Consider the following 15,631-nt stretch of genomic DNA (forward strand, 5'->3'; position numbering starts at 1 on the left):
CTGCCCCCGAAGCAGCCCCTGTACAGCGTGCCCCCCCAGCCCTCCTCACCCTACCTGGGCCCGCCGGGCTCCTTCCCACTGTCAGACCTCCAGAGCTACGCGGGGCCGCCCCGCCACACCCTGGCCCAGACCCTCAGCCAGTCCCAGATGCTGCCGCCCAGCATGAGTGCCTCTCCCCCATCTCCCTTCCAGATCAGCCCACCCCTGCACCCCCACGCCCAACTCTCCCTGCATCAGAGCTCCCTGCTCAACCAGCCAATCCGCATGCAGCAGTCGCAGCCAATCATCTCACACCAAATGGGGCTCCAGGCGCCTCTGCATTCCCCCCCTCTCAGCCAACAGGTTGGTCTGGTCATTATTGAGATTAAAAAATGAATCATGAATATGATCTGCAAAAGCTCCTCATATATTCACTTATAAAATGTCTCATTATTTATATTATGTATCACCTGTAATCATATGCCTTACAATTTTCACTGATATACAACACTGCAAAGCATTGCAAAGCATTGTTGATATTTCATAGAACTGTAATGTATGGATATGTAATGTATAATGTAAAGGCCTGTAATGCTTTTCTGCCTATGATTCAAATTCAAATAATGTCCAATGATTTTATCAGTTGCTGATAAAAATGTGACAACTCTCAATTCAATCTCATTGTATTGTCTAACAGGCCTCAGTCGCATTTTAGCGTATATATGAAGAAGAACAAAACAGTTTGTAAAAATATGTTTACAAAGTTTACTTTTTCCACAAGTTTAGTGGCAAACAAACTATTGTCTCCTTTCCGAAGAAGTTCTCAAGGCCACTGACAGCATTTGGCCTCATACAGTATCATGGCTCAGCAAACTCTAATGGTTGGCCATCTCAAAGCTAGAATATATATATATAACCCCTCTCCTTTCCCTCCTCTCCTATCCACAGGGATTCTCCCATATTCAGGCTGATTACCAGAACAGTGTCGGGGGCTCACAGTCTCCAGGGGCCCCTAACCCAGTGCATGGCCAGAACCCTGACTGGGACAGCGAGTACTGCAACAGGGACTGTGGACCTAACCACTGCGGGTGAGCTCATCACACATTGTGTTATGGTAGTAGTGAATGTTGTGTGATGGACATGATGGTTAACAAGAAGAAATCACATCGAGTTAGCCACAAAAACATGGTCCAGAATAAAGATGTCTTCGCCTCTGTAGATCCAATGCAGGACATTTGATTGTTGAGAATAGTAAGTATTTGTCTGACAGTTACTCATTTTCCAAATGAGTTGCTCTAAACCACTTCACTTTCACACTCAGAGACTCAGACAGTATTAATCATAAACTGGGATTCCTCTGCTAATGCAAAGCATCTCCTTGAAATTGAAATGAGTATTGCTGCAGTAGAACAACGCTATTACCGAGCTTGGAAAAAGTGTGACATCCAATTAAGTTTCCCTGTGTTTCGCTCAGCACACATCGCCTTATTGAATCAAGCTATTCAAGCAGGTACAAGACGAATGTTGTGTTGTCTCACACCTGAAACTTGGTGTTGCTATTCCGAGAGGCAGCAGAGCTGGAAGTCAGTATCTTCTGTATTTAGAGCTGATTCATCTGTATGTCAAATGGGATCACGCCTGGGTCAAATCCTGTTTGATGCTCTTTGAAGTACATTGAGTCTTTGCTTAAACCTTTTCCCTCAGTGTCAGATCATCGTAGCTGGGAGTTTTGGAGCGTACTGAATTATTTCCAGTGTGTCAGTAAAGATAACTGGAGAACAGACTTTGTATTTGACGTTTCAGGTATCAAGTGATCTGCATATTCTGACTTTTTATTTATACTGATTGATGTCTCTTGTTTGCCGGCAGCTTTTATGTTTTGGAGCCGCTTTCTTAGCCAGGTCTGACTTGAAATAGATTTCGTCATCTCGCTGGGATTTCCTGGTGAAATATTGGATGAACCGAAATACATGTAGTCAATAATTGTGTTCACATGTATCCAGACCTACATTAGTGTAATACAGTCTATTCTTCCTCAGCAGCGGCATGGGAGCTCGGGACAAGCCTCTCTACCTCACTTGAAGTTGAAAGACCTCCAAATGTCAGACTCCAGGGAGCTTTCCACCATAACAACAACGTCATCGATGTACCTGCTTCTACACCATTTAGGGTTTTTTTGTTTTTGTTTTGTGACGGATTACGAAAATCCCAAAGACTGCTACAGTAACTTCACCTATTTGCCAAGCACTTAGATCGGCCAGAAGCCTGAGGCACTTCTCTTGCTTTTTTCCTTATCAGTGAACTTTTCGCTTTTCTGCGGGGGCAGTGAGCTTTAAGCTCATGCCAACATACTGGAAATGAAGACCAAAAAAAAGGCTTCTCATTCTTTTTTGAATTTTTTTTTTTTAAAGATGCTCTCTCTCCGCTTCACTTCATTACTCTGTGTTTGCCATGGATTGCCCTCATCGGGGAGAAGAAATGCTCTAAGCATACTAAAAGTGTAGGGGTTTTGGGTAGAAAAGCGAATGCAGGAAAACTAGAATATAGTCACCTCAGCAGGGGTGGATGTACTTCAGGACATACTGAAACACCCCAACTGAGTAAAAGCAAAGTGAAATTATAAAGAAGATAGTCACATACACTTTAGACGTTTGTAAATCATCCTCGCCCCTATTAAAGGACTCCCTCTTCTCCTTTTGTTTCTCACAGAGTGATTGTAAATATCACCACAATGGATCCCTCTTATGTGTGTATTTAGCTGCAGTCCCTTAATTTCTTTCTTTTTTTTAACTATTCTTTTCGTTTGGCTATGTGATTTTCGTGCGGGCGGATTCAGTGAGGGAATACACACACACTAAAAGTTGTGTTGAAACTGTGTACACTGGTCTTGTTTCTCTCCAAATGAGAGAGAAATGCAAAGACTGTAAAACGCTCCATTTCCTCTTTAACCGGCAGAGCTCTGATAGAGAGTGTCACTCTCTTCACATGGCCTCAGGACGTTACAGAACTGTAGAGGTCAAAGGTTGATACCTCTCCTTTTAGCTCCTCCTCCTTTTGGTCAATAAGGACCGCCCCCACCCGTAACCCCGCTCACCTTTCCTTAGTCCTGACACCACTTGTACAGGTGAATTAAAAAAAAAAGTTGCTAAATGTGAAATGTTACTAAAGAAAAAAAAAAACATAACAGTGGGTTTTAAAGTTTTTGACTAGTTTTATTAGGTGTTTTAGAATTGTGTTGAACTTATCTTTATCATTTTTTGTGAAGAAAAAGAATTCTAAAGATATTTTGTTTTTTCACTGTAGCAGGATTTTTTGCGTTTTGGAGGAAGAGTCATGGGGGTAGATATTTTAAGTTTGTGTATAAACCTGCCAAATGTACTTCTTTAATTTGTGATGAGAGAACCCATTTTGTTTTGTTGAATATCATATGTTTTACGATATGGTCATTCTATTTAATTTGGTTGCAGGTTTCACATCTATTTATGAATGATATGAAGTAACATTTTGGCTTATTTTCATCAGGGTGCATTATTATTATTATTATTATTATTATTATTATTATTATTATTATTGATCAAACAACATTATTATTAGAATAATAAATATTTTTTCAAAAATTATTGTTGGTGCAATACCGGTGCGCCAGCATTAGATTCATTTTGTGTCACAAATACTTCTTTTGTTTTCTTTTGTCTGTAATAAAATGTTTAAAGTGGAGAAATTGATGTTCGTGTCTCTACTCATTTTATCATTTGGTTTACATTTCTGAGTCCCAACACATTCATTAGTAATCTGATGAGAAGCGGCGGTAGCTTGTAAACATACCTTTGCTTTCGCCTGCATGTGTCTGAGGTTAATTAGGAGAATAATCTTTGATGTTGTAGGAAAGTTGATGTGACTGCTGTCACATGGCTCATTAAGTGAGGAGTTGAGGCTCCACGGTGTCCCTTTATTAAACTTTAACCTTTCCCCATTTTTTTTTCCTTTCATAAAACCAGACATGATCAATATAGTATCAAGCAAAAAAAATAAAAAATCTGCCCGCTGGTTGTGTTTCCTGGTAAAGGTGTGATGATGAAACAGTACACGGACTTTCAGAGAACCACCTCAGAAGAAAAATAGGACTGTCTTCTACTTATGAATTTCACAGTTGGATTAAAGGTAGAATAGAAATGGAATCGATCATCCCCCCCCCCCTCTCTCTCTCTCTGTCTCTCTCTGTCTCTCTCTCTGTCTGTCTGTCTCTCTCTCTGTCTGTCTGTCTCTCTCTCTCTCTGTCTCTCTCTCTGTCTGTCCATCTTTCTCTCTCTCTGTCTTTCTCTACGTCTTGCTCACTCTCTATGGTGTTGATGATGACGCAGTGCCCCCTAGAGCTGATTCATAAAACTTTCCACATTTTTTTCAGTTCCGCTAAACTAAAAAGAATCAGTTTATCGCAGCTCAATGGCTTAAGCTAGACTGCTGATGAAATGTACTATATGTTTAAATGAAGGAATGCCTTAACCCCACCATCGTTACCCTTATCCCACAACTGTGGTTTCACTGGGCGGCTTCCAGATGTGATCGTGTATGCAAAAAAAAAGGAAAGCATTGCACTCAGCAATAGTACCCTTCAAATTCAAACTAGATTCAAAAAGTTACATTTGTGAGCAGATGGGAGAAGAATATCCTTTGAATGCCAACCAAGGAGGAAAAAATGAAAGAGTTCACACTTCATAAAGCTTTAAAGGCAGATGTTTTATATACAAATACTGTTATACTTGATTACAACTGCATAACAGCAAGATGGTGTGGGACTGGACCGCTCGGCTGTTTTACCGTCTCATGTTAATGTTCCTCTATCGCCATCTGCTGGTGATATCTAGTGCTGGTTTATAGTCTTGGGTTCCAACATCAAAAACTATCAAACCTAATCCCAACATGTGGTGAAGAATATCCTGATCAGGATCCTAACTTTTATTCTCATGTTATGGCTGCTCAATAGTGCAAAAAGCCATTGAGTCTAAGAGTGAACACATCAAAACAAATCTAACCATAATGTAAGATTTGAAAATGTAGCTCAAATACATTTTAGTAAATTAATTTTGGCTTTATATTTATTATTATTTTTAACACCATGCTTCAAAGAAGTCACGATGCTCAGCGGACAAGTGGATTCATTTCTCTGACAAAATGTTTCTTGTTTTATGAAAAATAGATCTTGAAGGCTCAATACAAACAACTAAATTATGTATAAAGATTGATGTTGATGATGAATGTTTGCTGTGAAGTTGAGTCGATCTCATCTCAGCTAGTTATATATAATTGATTTGATGCTGATTTAGTTTTGCCCAGGGGTTATTTAACGACACAGAAAGCTGGCCAGGATACATTACATATTTACATTACATTATAACATACATTTGAATCTGTAATAGCAGAACATTAAAGCATTTCATTCATGTCAAGGACTACTTAAGTATGTTTTAATGTCATTTTTGTGTACTTTCTATGTCAATAAAAAAGGTCCTGGAATCCTTAGAATATTAGATTTGACTCCACTGCTGGACTTTGCTGTACTCTATGTACTGATTTATTATTTTACAAATCAAATGAACTGATCAAGTCCCTATTTGCAGAAGGTTTCAAAATAGTCCACACGTCACTTGTGCAATATTGGCTCCTTGCCTGTCCAATCTCCCATCACTAATATTGTCTCCAGTAGCTCTGATATGGTTCCACCAGCAGCCATTAGACCCTCTCATTTCCTCTTCAAACGGATATGAACTCTCCTGACATCAGAGGCATCGGCTGCACCATTGTCTGACAGCCAACAAACAAGACAAGACAAACAAGAGAGGACAGAGCATTTCATACAGATCACTACCTAAACACTTGATGGCTGATATGATACCGCCGTTGGCCGACTGTTTGAGAAAACCATGCTCGTGAAACATCCTCATTTGGATAAAAGCTATCTTGTGTTTTGGGATTGCTTGTTCTATTAGAAGCTGTTATCTGCAGAGAGGCTGGGGTTGGCCTTTTGCTAACTGATGCAAGTATATTAGGACGCTGCATTCACGCAGCAGTGAGGAATCTGATTTACACACACTGAGGAGCACTTCTTTTGTGTGCTTTACAACAAACAAACAAACAGGCCAACTTTGAACAAAAATATGTTTATTGTTACATGTAGCCTCCGAAATACAACAGTTACAATAATTGACACAGGTACCTTCAATTTTTTAAAGTGTCCAGAACACTTTTATTAGGCAAATAGGTCTTATCGGTTCATACGCACAGTAGCACTTTGTCCACAGAGATACAGTATGTTAAGCATCACATGAAATAGACGATGGGGTTTAGTCAATCAATGATAAAAATGTGTGTTTTTAAACACTATGTAATCAGAATTAGTTCTTTCACTATTGTGCTGTTAATTGTTGTGCTTGTATCTATCTGGCTGTTGAATAAATAAGTAAAGTACTTCAATATTTACTAGAGCAAATGTACTCATTTACTTTCCACCAGTGGTGACGTGACAATATACGCAAATAACCCAATAAGGCAAATAACTGCTTATTGTATCAGTAAAAGTTTCACTTCTGTGAGGTTTTTACATGACATTTAATAAATCATGTAGTGGAAAAGGTGCAGTAAGTTCCAAAATGTGTAATAAACTTTCATATCAGCTTTTCTTTTAATCTGGTGTAAACATTAGAGGCCTTTATGGGTGTCATTGTGATTGGATGGTAAATACAACCCACTACGTTTACAGGTAGATGTATTTCCACTGCTAAACGCTGATTGTTATGAGAACTTGGTCCAACTTCCTTAAAAAATATGACGGTTGTAAAAATGCCACATTTCATCTCTCGCTGCAAAATTGTTGTTATGACTTTCAGCCTTTCCCTCATTCAGCTGTTGTTCAACATTCTGAAAGCTTTGGCTTAATTTATGTTGAAAATATTAAAATGTTCTCTTTGATGTCTCAAAACCAATATGGATTACTACCCAATTTCAGCTCATGTATTTGAATTGACAGTGTCCTGCAAAACTGGGATTGTCTGATTTTTCAGAGGAGTGTCTCTATTCTGTGCAAATTCTAGAAATCTTTCCCAACAAACCTCCACCCTTCTTCATTTCCCTCTGAGACGTTTTTCCTCTGGGATCTTGAGTAAATTGAGAATGTTTTTCCAATTTAGGAAAACCTCAGATATTCAGTTTAAAAGTAAGATTTTATAGGTAAAATATAAAAGCAAAGCTGAAGTCACTAAATTTGCAACATTCATCCTGGTCTTATAGTGACAATAAAAAAAATAAAAAAACAGATTATCAGTACTACAATTGCTGGCACAGATAATATATACAAACAACACAAAACACTAATACGACAATTGAGTTTTCTAAATACAACCAGAAGGACATCTACGCAGGTCTTCAGTTTCTTATAAGAATGCCTTACAAACAGCTGCTGGTATTCACTGTCATTTCATCAAATAGCATCACATATGGAGCACTGCATGACACTGATATGGTTTGATGTGAGAATAAAATGATACAAGAAACAGACCTGCTTCACAGCAACTCATCTTCAGTAAATATTACATACACTCTTTTTTTCTCACTTTAGCTTGTGCTTTCAGGTAGTGCTGTGGATTCATTTTACAAACGAATACAACAAATGTACAAATATCAAAATCAGTTGTAATCAACACAAATATTAATAGCATATGAATGTAATGTAATCAGTGTTATGCTAGTTGACCCTTGCCTCCTCCAACCCTGGCCTTATTTATACACCGTGCACTGTGTCTTAGTTTCTTATGTGAGGTCGTTTTACTTCAAATTAGTCCAGACATCATTAACTGTCGCAGAAAGTCCTCAGTTTTAACTCACAGGTTAGTAGCGTTCATATTCTATAAAACTGTAAACTATATTAAATGATGTGTCGTTTGTAGTTATCAAATGTCTTGTCTCGCTAAGCTACTTATCTGTACCCTTTAGCTGAACAATACACTTGTATGTTAGGCCACTATAGAGTATCTGAATGCAGCTTCTAACACTGTGTTGTTCGGCACATAACTACTCACAATTTAAAATCAGGGCACGACTCTCCTTTAACTCACTAACAGGCTAACTGTAAGCATGTTCTAGGATGAAAGGAGATGTAATTGTCAAATGTAGAACATTTCTTGTGTTCACAAGATATGCCTTCATACTTTTTAGGCTAAACCCCTCCTTTACCAAGATTGCCGAGCCGCCCTTATCAATATCAATTTGCTCCACAGTTACATGCCTGGTTAGTTAAAGTTTTAAAAGAAATCACAAGTGAATGAACGTCGCCATATCAAAAATGTCCAGACAAAAACATTGACACAGTCCATCATCTTGTTCATCTCGTCTGTCCAGCGTTATTCCTCACGTTGCTCCCTCTCCTCGGGAACAGACATGAAGATCTTTTGACAGAACATGGTGAAGATTTCTGAGGAGAAACAACTCATCAACATCAGCCCTGTCTGTTTTCTTTGACTAGGTTACTGCAGGTTGTAGATTGAACGTAACATCGGATCAACATCTTGGTTTGCGTCCTTCCTGCCTACTACATAAACAAACCAAACGTATCACTGCCCACAGCTGCACTCGAGCAGATATTCTCACATGAATTTCACAACAAACTGTAAGGAATGCTTCTCTGGTCTTGCCTGAACTAATACACAAAGACGGTATTAAAGAAAACAATCTCTCACTCACCCAGCACCTTCTTGACCACATGAGGTTTCTTCCACTTGTAGCCCAGTAGGTACGCCGGGATGCCTGTGAGAATAATGCCGCTGCCTACCAGGCACTCAAACGGAGCTGCCCAGAAGGACACAACGATCATGAAGACACAGCCCAAAACGAAAGTCACAGGGATGAACAGATACACCTGCAAACAGAAAATACCATAGATGTAGGCGTTTGTTCCTGTTAGAAAAGAGGAGGGTAGATAAAGTAGCCTGCTAGTATTTGACAAAATGACCTTTAGAATTTAATTGTTGAGTCTTTTTTAACATTGCTGCCATTGGTTATTAAAATGATACATGTATCTCTATATAGCTGGAAAAATGGAATCAAAACTACAAATGTCAAATAATAAATCATGTGAAATCGTCATAACAATGCAACTTTTACTGATAATGTGATAAGATATTGATACAATAAGCAGTTGAGGTACTTTGCCTTATTGGGTTATTATACTTTATATTGCTACTCCACTACAATTGAGAGGGGGAAAATACTTTTACTTGTTACAACAGATCAATAATACAAAACATAGTCAATAAATAAATAATGATGTGCCATTATACTTTACTGTACAATACCATTCTGCGTAATGAGTACTTTTATTTTGGTGTTTTTAGCTATTTATCACTTGTTAGAGGTTCATCTTATAAAACAAATAGGCTGAGAGCACTCAGGCTGAAAGCAAAGATGAAAGACTGGTCAACCAAAGTAATATTCCCATGATGGAGCAGAAACAAAGAGCCATGTATGCGTGGAAACACCACTCCCTCCTATTCTGAAAACACAGTATGGTTCCACCAATAACAAGAGCAGTGATACAATGGTCCTTTCATTATTTTTTCTTAAAGAAAAGAAAAGTGGATGCTCTATGAAACCAGGAGACGTCTTGATGTTTTGGGCAGACAAAGAAACTGGCTGAGGTTCAGATAGAGCTATCTTACATAAGTTGTACACCTTGCAGTGAGTCTTAAATCCTTTAAAAATGACTTTTCTTAGATAAATCTCCAGAGCAAAAAGCATTTATCACATGCAACACAACCTGTCCGGCATGGTTACTCTACCTTAATGGGCCTTCTGAGGTCGGGCTTGGTATAGCGCAGCCAGAGCATGCCGGCAATGGCCATACCGACACACAGCCAGGTGAAGAAGCTAAAGAGATTGATAACAGAGAAGATGTCCTTCGAGATGGCGTACATCATGGACAGCAAACACTGATAGAAGACAGAAGGAAGACAAGATTGTATTAGGTTTGTATACATAGCATAAAAACACACACACACACACGTTGTACTCCTCAAGTTATTTGGAAATATGTTTTAAGGGCAATTCTTGTGGAATTTGTGTTACGCTAAATGCTTTCATGCTGTGAACATTCACCGAGTTGTGACTAGTTTTAGAGGCTTTGACAAAAGGAATCTTGTCATATAAAAACAATGTAATAGACATATTCAACTGCTCATAATTGCAGGACACCTGTCAGAAACCTGTAGCGATTATTTTATTGCAGATGTACGTCAATAAAGGTCATACGTGACTGAGTGCACCTTACTTACAAAAACCTCATTGGATTTCATCATAGGTTGTTGAGTTGATTTGACAACAGGAATTTCTAAAAGTGATTTAGAAATGTGAGATCATAGCTGTTAGCAGGCGTCTTACTGTGAAGATGAGGGACGGCACTGGTGTGAAGAGGTCTGTGTGGACCAAACCCAGAGCAGCAGGGAGTTGACCCTCTCGAGCTCCGGCGTAAAACAACCTAGAAGAGAGAAAGCTCTGTAGCGGTTATTTTCTGATGTAATAGTTGGCCTTAATAACGTTTTATAACCCGTAACAGTCTCAGATTTATTGTCATATCATGTGAGACTGCATATCCTCCCTATATTTGAGTGTTCAACACCGTAAAAACCAATATTTGACTGTCGTTAAATTATTGCAAATAAACTGTGCTCGAGCTGTGTTTGAGCAGTCAAACGTTTTTTTTGTTAAAACATTTAAACACACATCCCATAAACACGCACTCCCTAACCTTGCATTAGCTCATTTATATAAGTTACAAACTGGTGTATTATGGCATAAAAATGCTACTTAAGTTGTATTCTCTCTGTACAGACACACACACACACACACCTTGCTGACGTGAACAGGGATCCGTTGACGGCTCCAAAGCAGGACAGTCCCACAAAGACAGGAATCAACCAGGACATCACACCAAGATGGTACTCCCCAAAACTCTGCCAAACAGCACAACATGTATGAGAAAACACAGCCAACCAAAAAGATGCAACTGATGCCTTTGACTTACAGTCTGCACGTCTGTAACTTTGTGGCAGAAATACAAAGCTCACCACAGCAACCGCCTCAGACTCGACCATTTCTTCAGGAGAGATGGTGGTGAAGTAGGCCAGGTTGGTCAAAACGTACACCACCGTTACTATAGGCATGGATATGATGATGGACAAGGGCAGGTTCCTATGGAGGGGTGGTCAAAGGTCATTTGAGGAAAGAAAACCCACCATATTCTCGAATAATATCTGATTGTTTCCATTGTATTCATTAGCTCAGTGATTTATTCCATGCATTGCAGTTGGTGAATGTGACCGTAATATTTCATGTCTGATTAGTGTCTGACGGTGGTCAGTCGTGCTAGACTTTATAATATGAAACAAAGCAGCTACAACACTTAAATATGCAATCCAAAAACTCAAGTTTACAATTTGCTTTTGTCAAGAGAGCTTTGTATTCAGCTCTACAGGCGTTTTTTTGAGGTTGCTTTTGTATAGGATTGCATTAAAATGTAAGGGGCATCATGTCACTTTGTATGTTGTTACTCCATGCAATCAAATGAAACAAGCTCAGTCATGGATGAGGGTATTCATGCTGTTGGCATCGTACAATCCCCAAAACAACATTCATCACATTTATGTCACCTCTCTGGATTGATCATCTCCTCGGTCACGTAATTCAGGTAATTCCTAAAAAAAAAGAAATTGAGTTAAACAATAGTTTAGCGATTGAGTGAAGACTGGAATAACTGTACATTGTTTTGCAAAGCAAACAGTTGGCAGCTATAAATAGATGATTTCTATTTCTGGTCTATAATTACATCAAAATAGGTCACAAATGCCTCACCAGCCTCCAAAAGCAAAGAGTCCACTGTACAGAGCCAAGACAATATTGTCCACTCCCAGTTTGCTGCCTTCAAATGCTTTTTCCGGTGTCAAGTACGGCACATCTCCTGCACACACATAGAAAGAAGAAGAAGTTAAATGAATCCAAGACAACTGAAACTCTCTCTAAAGTAACAACTTTAGCTTATGAAGTAATTGCGTGGTTTCATATAAATTAAATGGATTCTCATTCAGGGCTGCAGCTCCATTTTTATTTCCCCTTTTACTTCTGCCGCTGCCTGCCCTTTGACAGGCCTGACATTTTCAACAAGCCAATCGGGACTCTGTCCGAACACTTTGCCTCCAGCTTTGAGCATCTGCTTTGATGTACTGAAACACAATCAGGTCCTGTTCAGCTGACATTTGAAATATCTTCTCTCATTTATCCACAGCAGCTAACAAATCCAGTGTATCATCAGCGAGGGCAACTGCCATGTGAGCTGTGTGTGTGTGTGTGTGTGTGTGTGTGTGTGTGTGTGTGTGTGTGTGTGTGTGTGTGTGTGTGCATGAAGCCTTGCTTCTGCGCGGCTCTCTCCTCTACCTGTCGCTTTCAGATGGTAATGACTCTGCTTTTCGCGAGGCCTGTATTACACACACATTACTTTCTCTCTCGCGCTCTGAAAGACCACAGTGTGACAACAGCCGGCAAGCTTCGATGCCTAGTTTCCATGGTAACACAGTGTGGAGCACAATGGTGGTGGGTGTGGCCTTGCAAAAAAAGGGGAGGGGGGGGGGGGAGCAGATGTAGCATGGAGCAGACGATGTACGCACTAACTTCCTTTGGCATGACTGGAGCTGATGCAATTGCTTTGCTATTTCAGTTTTATACATATGATTTTAAAAACTGAAATTATATCCTGTATATATAGTCAAGATGGAGGTGACTGGCACTTGTGAATAACATCAGCAGTTGCCTCCTGCTAAGAACAATCATATGGAAGCTTCAGTTCACACTGAGATTCATTGTAAGGCCAATGAAATACTGCAGGCAGAGGAGCTCTCTCATTTTATTCAATGTCCACTATTTCCCTCATATGAAGAGATCAATTCTATCATGTTGCTACATATTTCACATATTACATATCTGCAGGATATACAGTACACATATTTATAGAGGCTACACATTGTACAGATGAGTCATGTATTAAATCAATTCTGCTCATCAGTGTTCAACCTCAAAGTACACCCATGCAGACACACATGTATGTATGTATGTACGGCTTCACACTCGCTCAGACTCAATCACATGGCTGCAGACAGACAAGCCTTGTGCTCAGTTGGCTGCTAACAAACTGAAAGGAGGGCAGTCTGCTTGGTTGGGCTCGTCAGTGTTGATGTTAATGTTGATCATTAGAGATAAATTATATAAACCTGGGTTTCAGCAGCGCCAGTGAGACACTGAGACAATAATGTACATAAATATACTTTGATAAAACTGTAACTGCTTTTATTTTATAACCATCATTATTGCAATAAACAAAAATATAAACAAGTGGGAGTTGGATTAACACACTGTATACAGCTGCATGCTGGGAAATACACACTTCATATTGGATGAGAGAGAAAACAATATTTTTTGGGATAGAAAAACACACTTATACTTATTCACCCACCAAAGAGGATTTGGAGCAAAGTATGATGGTACTTTTTTTTAAAAGCGCCAGTGGAAAGCTATCTGAATTAATTAGATGTTACATTGGAAATGATACCAGATAGTGAGACTGACTGAACTGCAAAACCCAGTTGGCAATTGATGGTCTTATTAATTTTGTGGTGATTGTCGTTGCTTTTAGTCTCTTTGTGTTTTGTAGACCCGCGGCCAGAAATTGCTGTACAGCAGAGATTTACATGATCTCTGAATGAGCCTGACCACAAACAAACTATAAACCTCTGTGACTCTATCAGTCAATGAGGAAGTGGGACTCACCTGTGCCAATCTGGATGAAGCCAAAGATGATGATGATGATCAGGGCTAGTAATTTGGAGGCCGTGAACAAGTCCTGCACCTTGGTGGCCGCTCTCACACTGATGCAGTTTACAAACGTCAGGGAGGCTACAGGAGGTGGGGAGAGACATACAGAAGCTTACAAATTAGTTTGTTGGGGAATAATCACCATGAATTAAATGTATCAAATGAGTGATTTTCTTATTATTGTCCTTTGTGTAGAAAGAGGAGTATTTGCGCGGTTACTCACTTAGACACATGCAGGCAATGAGTTTGGCTGCACTGTCAGGCACGGGGCAGTTTGGGTACAGAGGTTTCAGAAGGTAGGTGGCGAACACCAGCGACACCACGTACTGTGATGACGGCCGGATGATGAGCATCTCCACCCACAGCTTTAGAAAAGCCACCAGCTCGCCGTACACCTCCAGGATGTAAGTGTAGTCCCCCCCCGACTTGGTGATGGTTGTGCCAAGCTCAGCGTAGCATAGGGCGCCCATGGTAGAGATCACGCCACAGGCGGACCAGACGATCAGGGAGAGCCCGGCTGAACCGGTCTCTTTGACCACGCCTGTTGGAGTGACGAAAATACCGGAGCCAATGATGGTGCCTATGATCATTCCCACACCATTGAAGAGGGTGATGCTGCGTTTGAGCACGATCTTCTCCCCTTTGGCGGGCGAGTCGGCGGTAGGGGTTGTGGCAGTGGGAGCAGGGACCATGGAGGTAGATGGAGACGCTGGCTGCTCTACGATCAGACCATCTTGGTTTGGGTCAACTGCTGGAGAAAAGGGGACAGCCAACCAGGAGAAGAGAGTTTCACATTTGAAGTTAAACCATTAAGTGTTGCCAGTGGTCACAAAAAAGAGAAAATCATCAAAGTGACGAGTGTTTTTTGAAGTTTTTCTTTGCTGAGATATTTTAGGCTCTCATTAATTGAATAGATTAAAATACCAAATTTATATGAAAACAATGAACAAGGCTAACAATGTCTGTGTGTCGAGCAGCAAGGCATAGAAGCAGTGTGCATTGTGGTTCAGCAAATTGGTGTGGCATGGACTGCTCACAAACAGGTGAAGCCGGCTCATTTGAGTCATTTTTAAAACCTGTTCCTGAATTGTTATTATATTATCAGGTAATTGTGCTCACACACCCAGTAAAGGGCCCGTGTGGAAACATAGCATTCTTATTTATTATGTGTGACATTTCCTCACCTGTCACCTCGGTCACCTGTCACTATCACCACAAAACACCATGAAGCATCTCTATAGCGACATTAATCTGGAGGTACTGGCATTAGCCAACGTTGCATCAGAGTGCATGGCGGAATAATGCAGCTCTGCGCCATGTGGTGTTTACAGGAGTGTGAGAATGCACTGTACCTACCTCCAATCTTCTCCTGGCTTGCTGCCTTGGCAACGCTCTCCCGGCTGCTCCGCGATTTCAGCTCCGGCTCAGCCATCTTCCTTCTTAATCTGGGTCCCCTTGTCTTGTCTTTTTCCTCCTGCCCCCCTTTTCCTTCCTCCCTTTATGTCCCTTTCCTCCTCCTGCCTGGATGTCCTCACTGTCTCACTCACGCACACAAATCCTCCCCCCAGCAGCCCCCCCCCCCCCCCACAACCCCCAACTCTGTCTCTAGCCCTTCCTGATTCGTCCTTCCTCACACACATGCACACAGACTCTCCTCTTCATTTGCACACACTGCCTTCGTCACTCAGACTGGAATTCATCTGACCCTGATCCTCTCCCTGTCTCTCCCTCCCTCTGTCTCTCCAGG

General features: G+C 40.5%; 2 protein-coding genes across 2 annotated transcripts in view; one reads left to right on the forward strand and one right to left on the reverse strand.

The window, feature by feature from the left end:
* Nucleotides 1-3,678, forward strand: part of LOC306701615 (TOX high mobility group box family member 2-like) — a gene marked incomplete at its 5' end in the record, with an annotated part of 74,376 nt that extends 70,698 nt beyond the window's left edge. The window contains 3 exons of the mRNA XM_079166971.1: nt 1-342; nt 928-1,067; nt 2,019-3,678. The exon at nt 1-342 is cut by the window's left edge and continues 57 nt beyond it. Of these exons, the coding sequence (XP_079023097.1) occupies nt 1-342; nt 928-1,067; nt 2,019-2,061 (525 nt within the window). The 3' untranslated portion in view covers nt 2,062-3,678. The remainder of the gene's footprint in view (nt 343-927; nt 1,068-2,018) is intronic.
* Nucleotides 3,679-8,336: 4,658 nt separating this feature from the next.
* LOC306701850 (large neutral amino acids transporter small subunit 1-like) lies at nt 8,337-15,316 on the reverse strand (the record flags this gene model as incomplete). Its single annotated transcript, XM_079167270.1, has 11 exons — nt 8,337-8,443; nt 8,713-8,887; nt 9,807-9,956; nt 10,405-10,501; nt 10,873-10,976; nt 11,091-11,214; nt 11,673-11,717; nt 11,875-11,980; nt 13,840-13,965; nt 14,108-14,635; nt 15,241-15,316. The coding sequence occupies 11 exons, from the start codon at nt 15,314-15,316 to the stop codon at nt 8,373-8,375; spliced, it is 1,602 nt and encodes a 533-aa protein (XP_079023396.1). The 3' UTR covers nt 8,337-8,372.
* Nucleotides 15,317-15,631: the final 315 nt, after the last annotated feature.

Source organism: Pholis gunnellus (assembly GCF_910591455.1).
Source record: "Pholis gunnellus genome assembly, chromosome: 2".
In the NCBI taxonomy this organism is placed as follows: domain Eukaryota; kingdom Metazoa; phylum Chordata; class Actinopteri; order Perciformes; family Pholidae; genus Pholis; species Pholis gunnellus.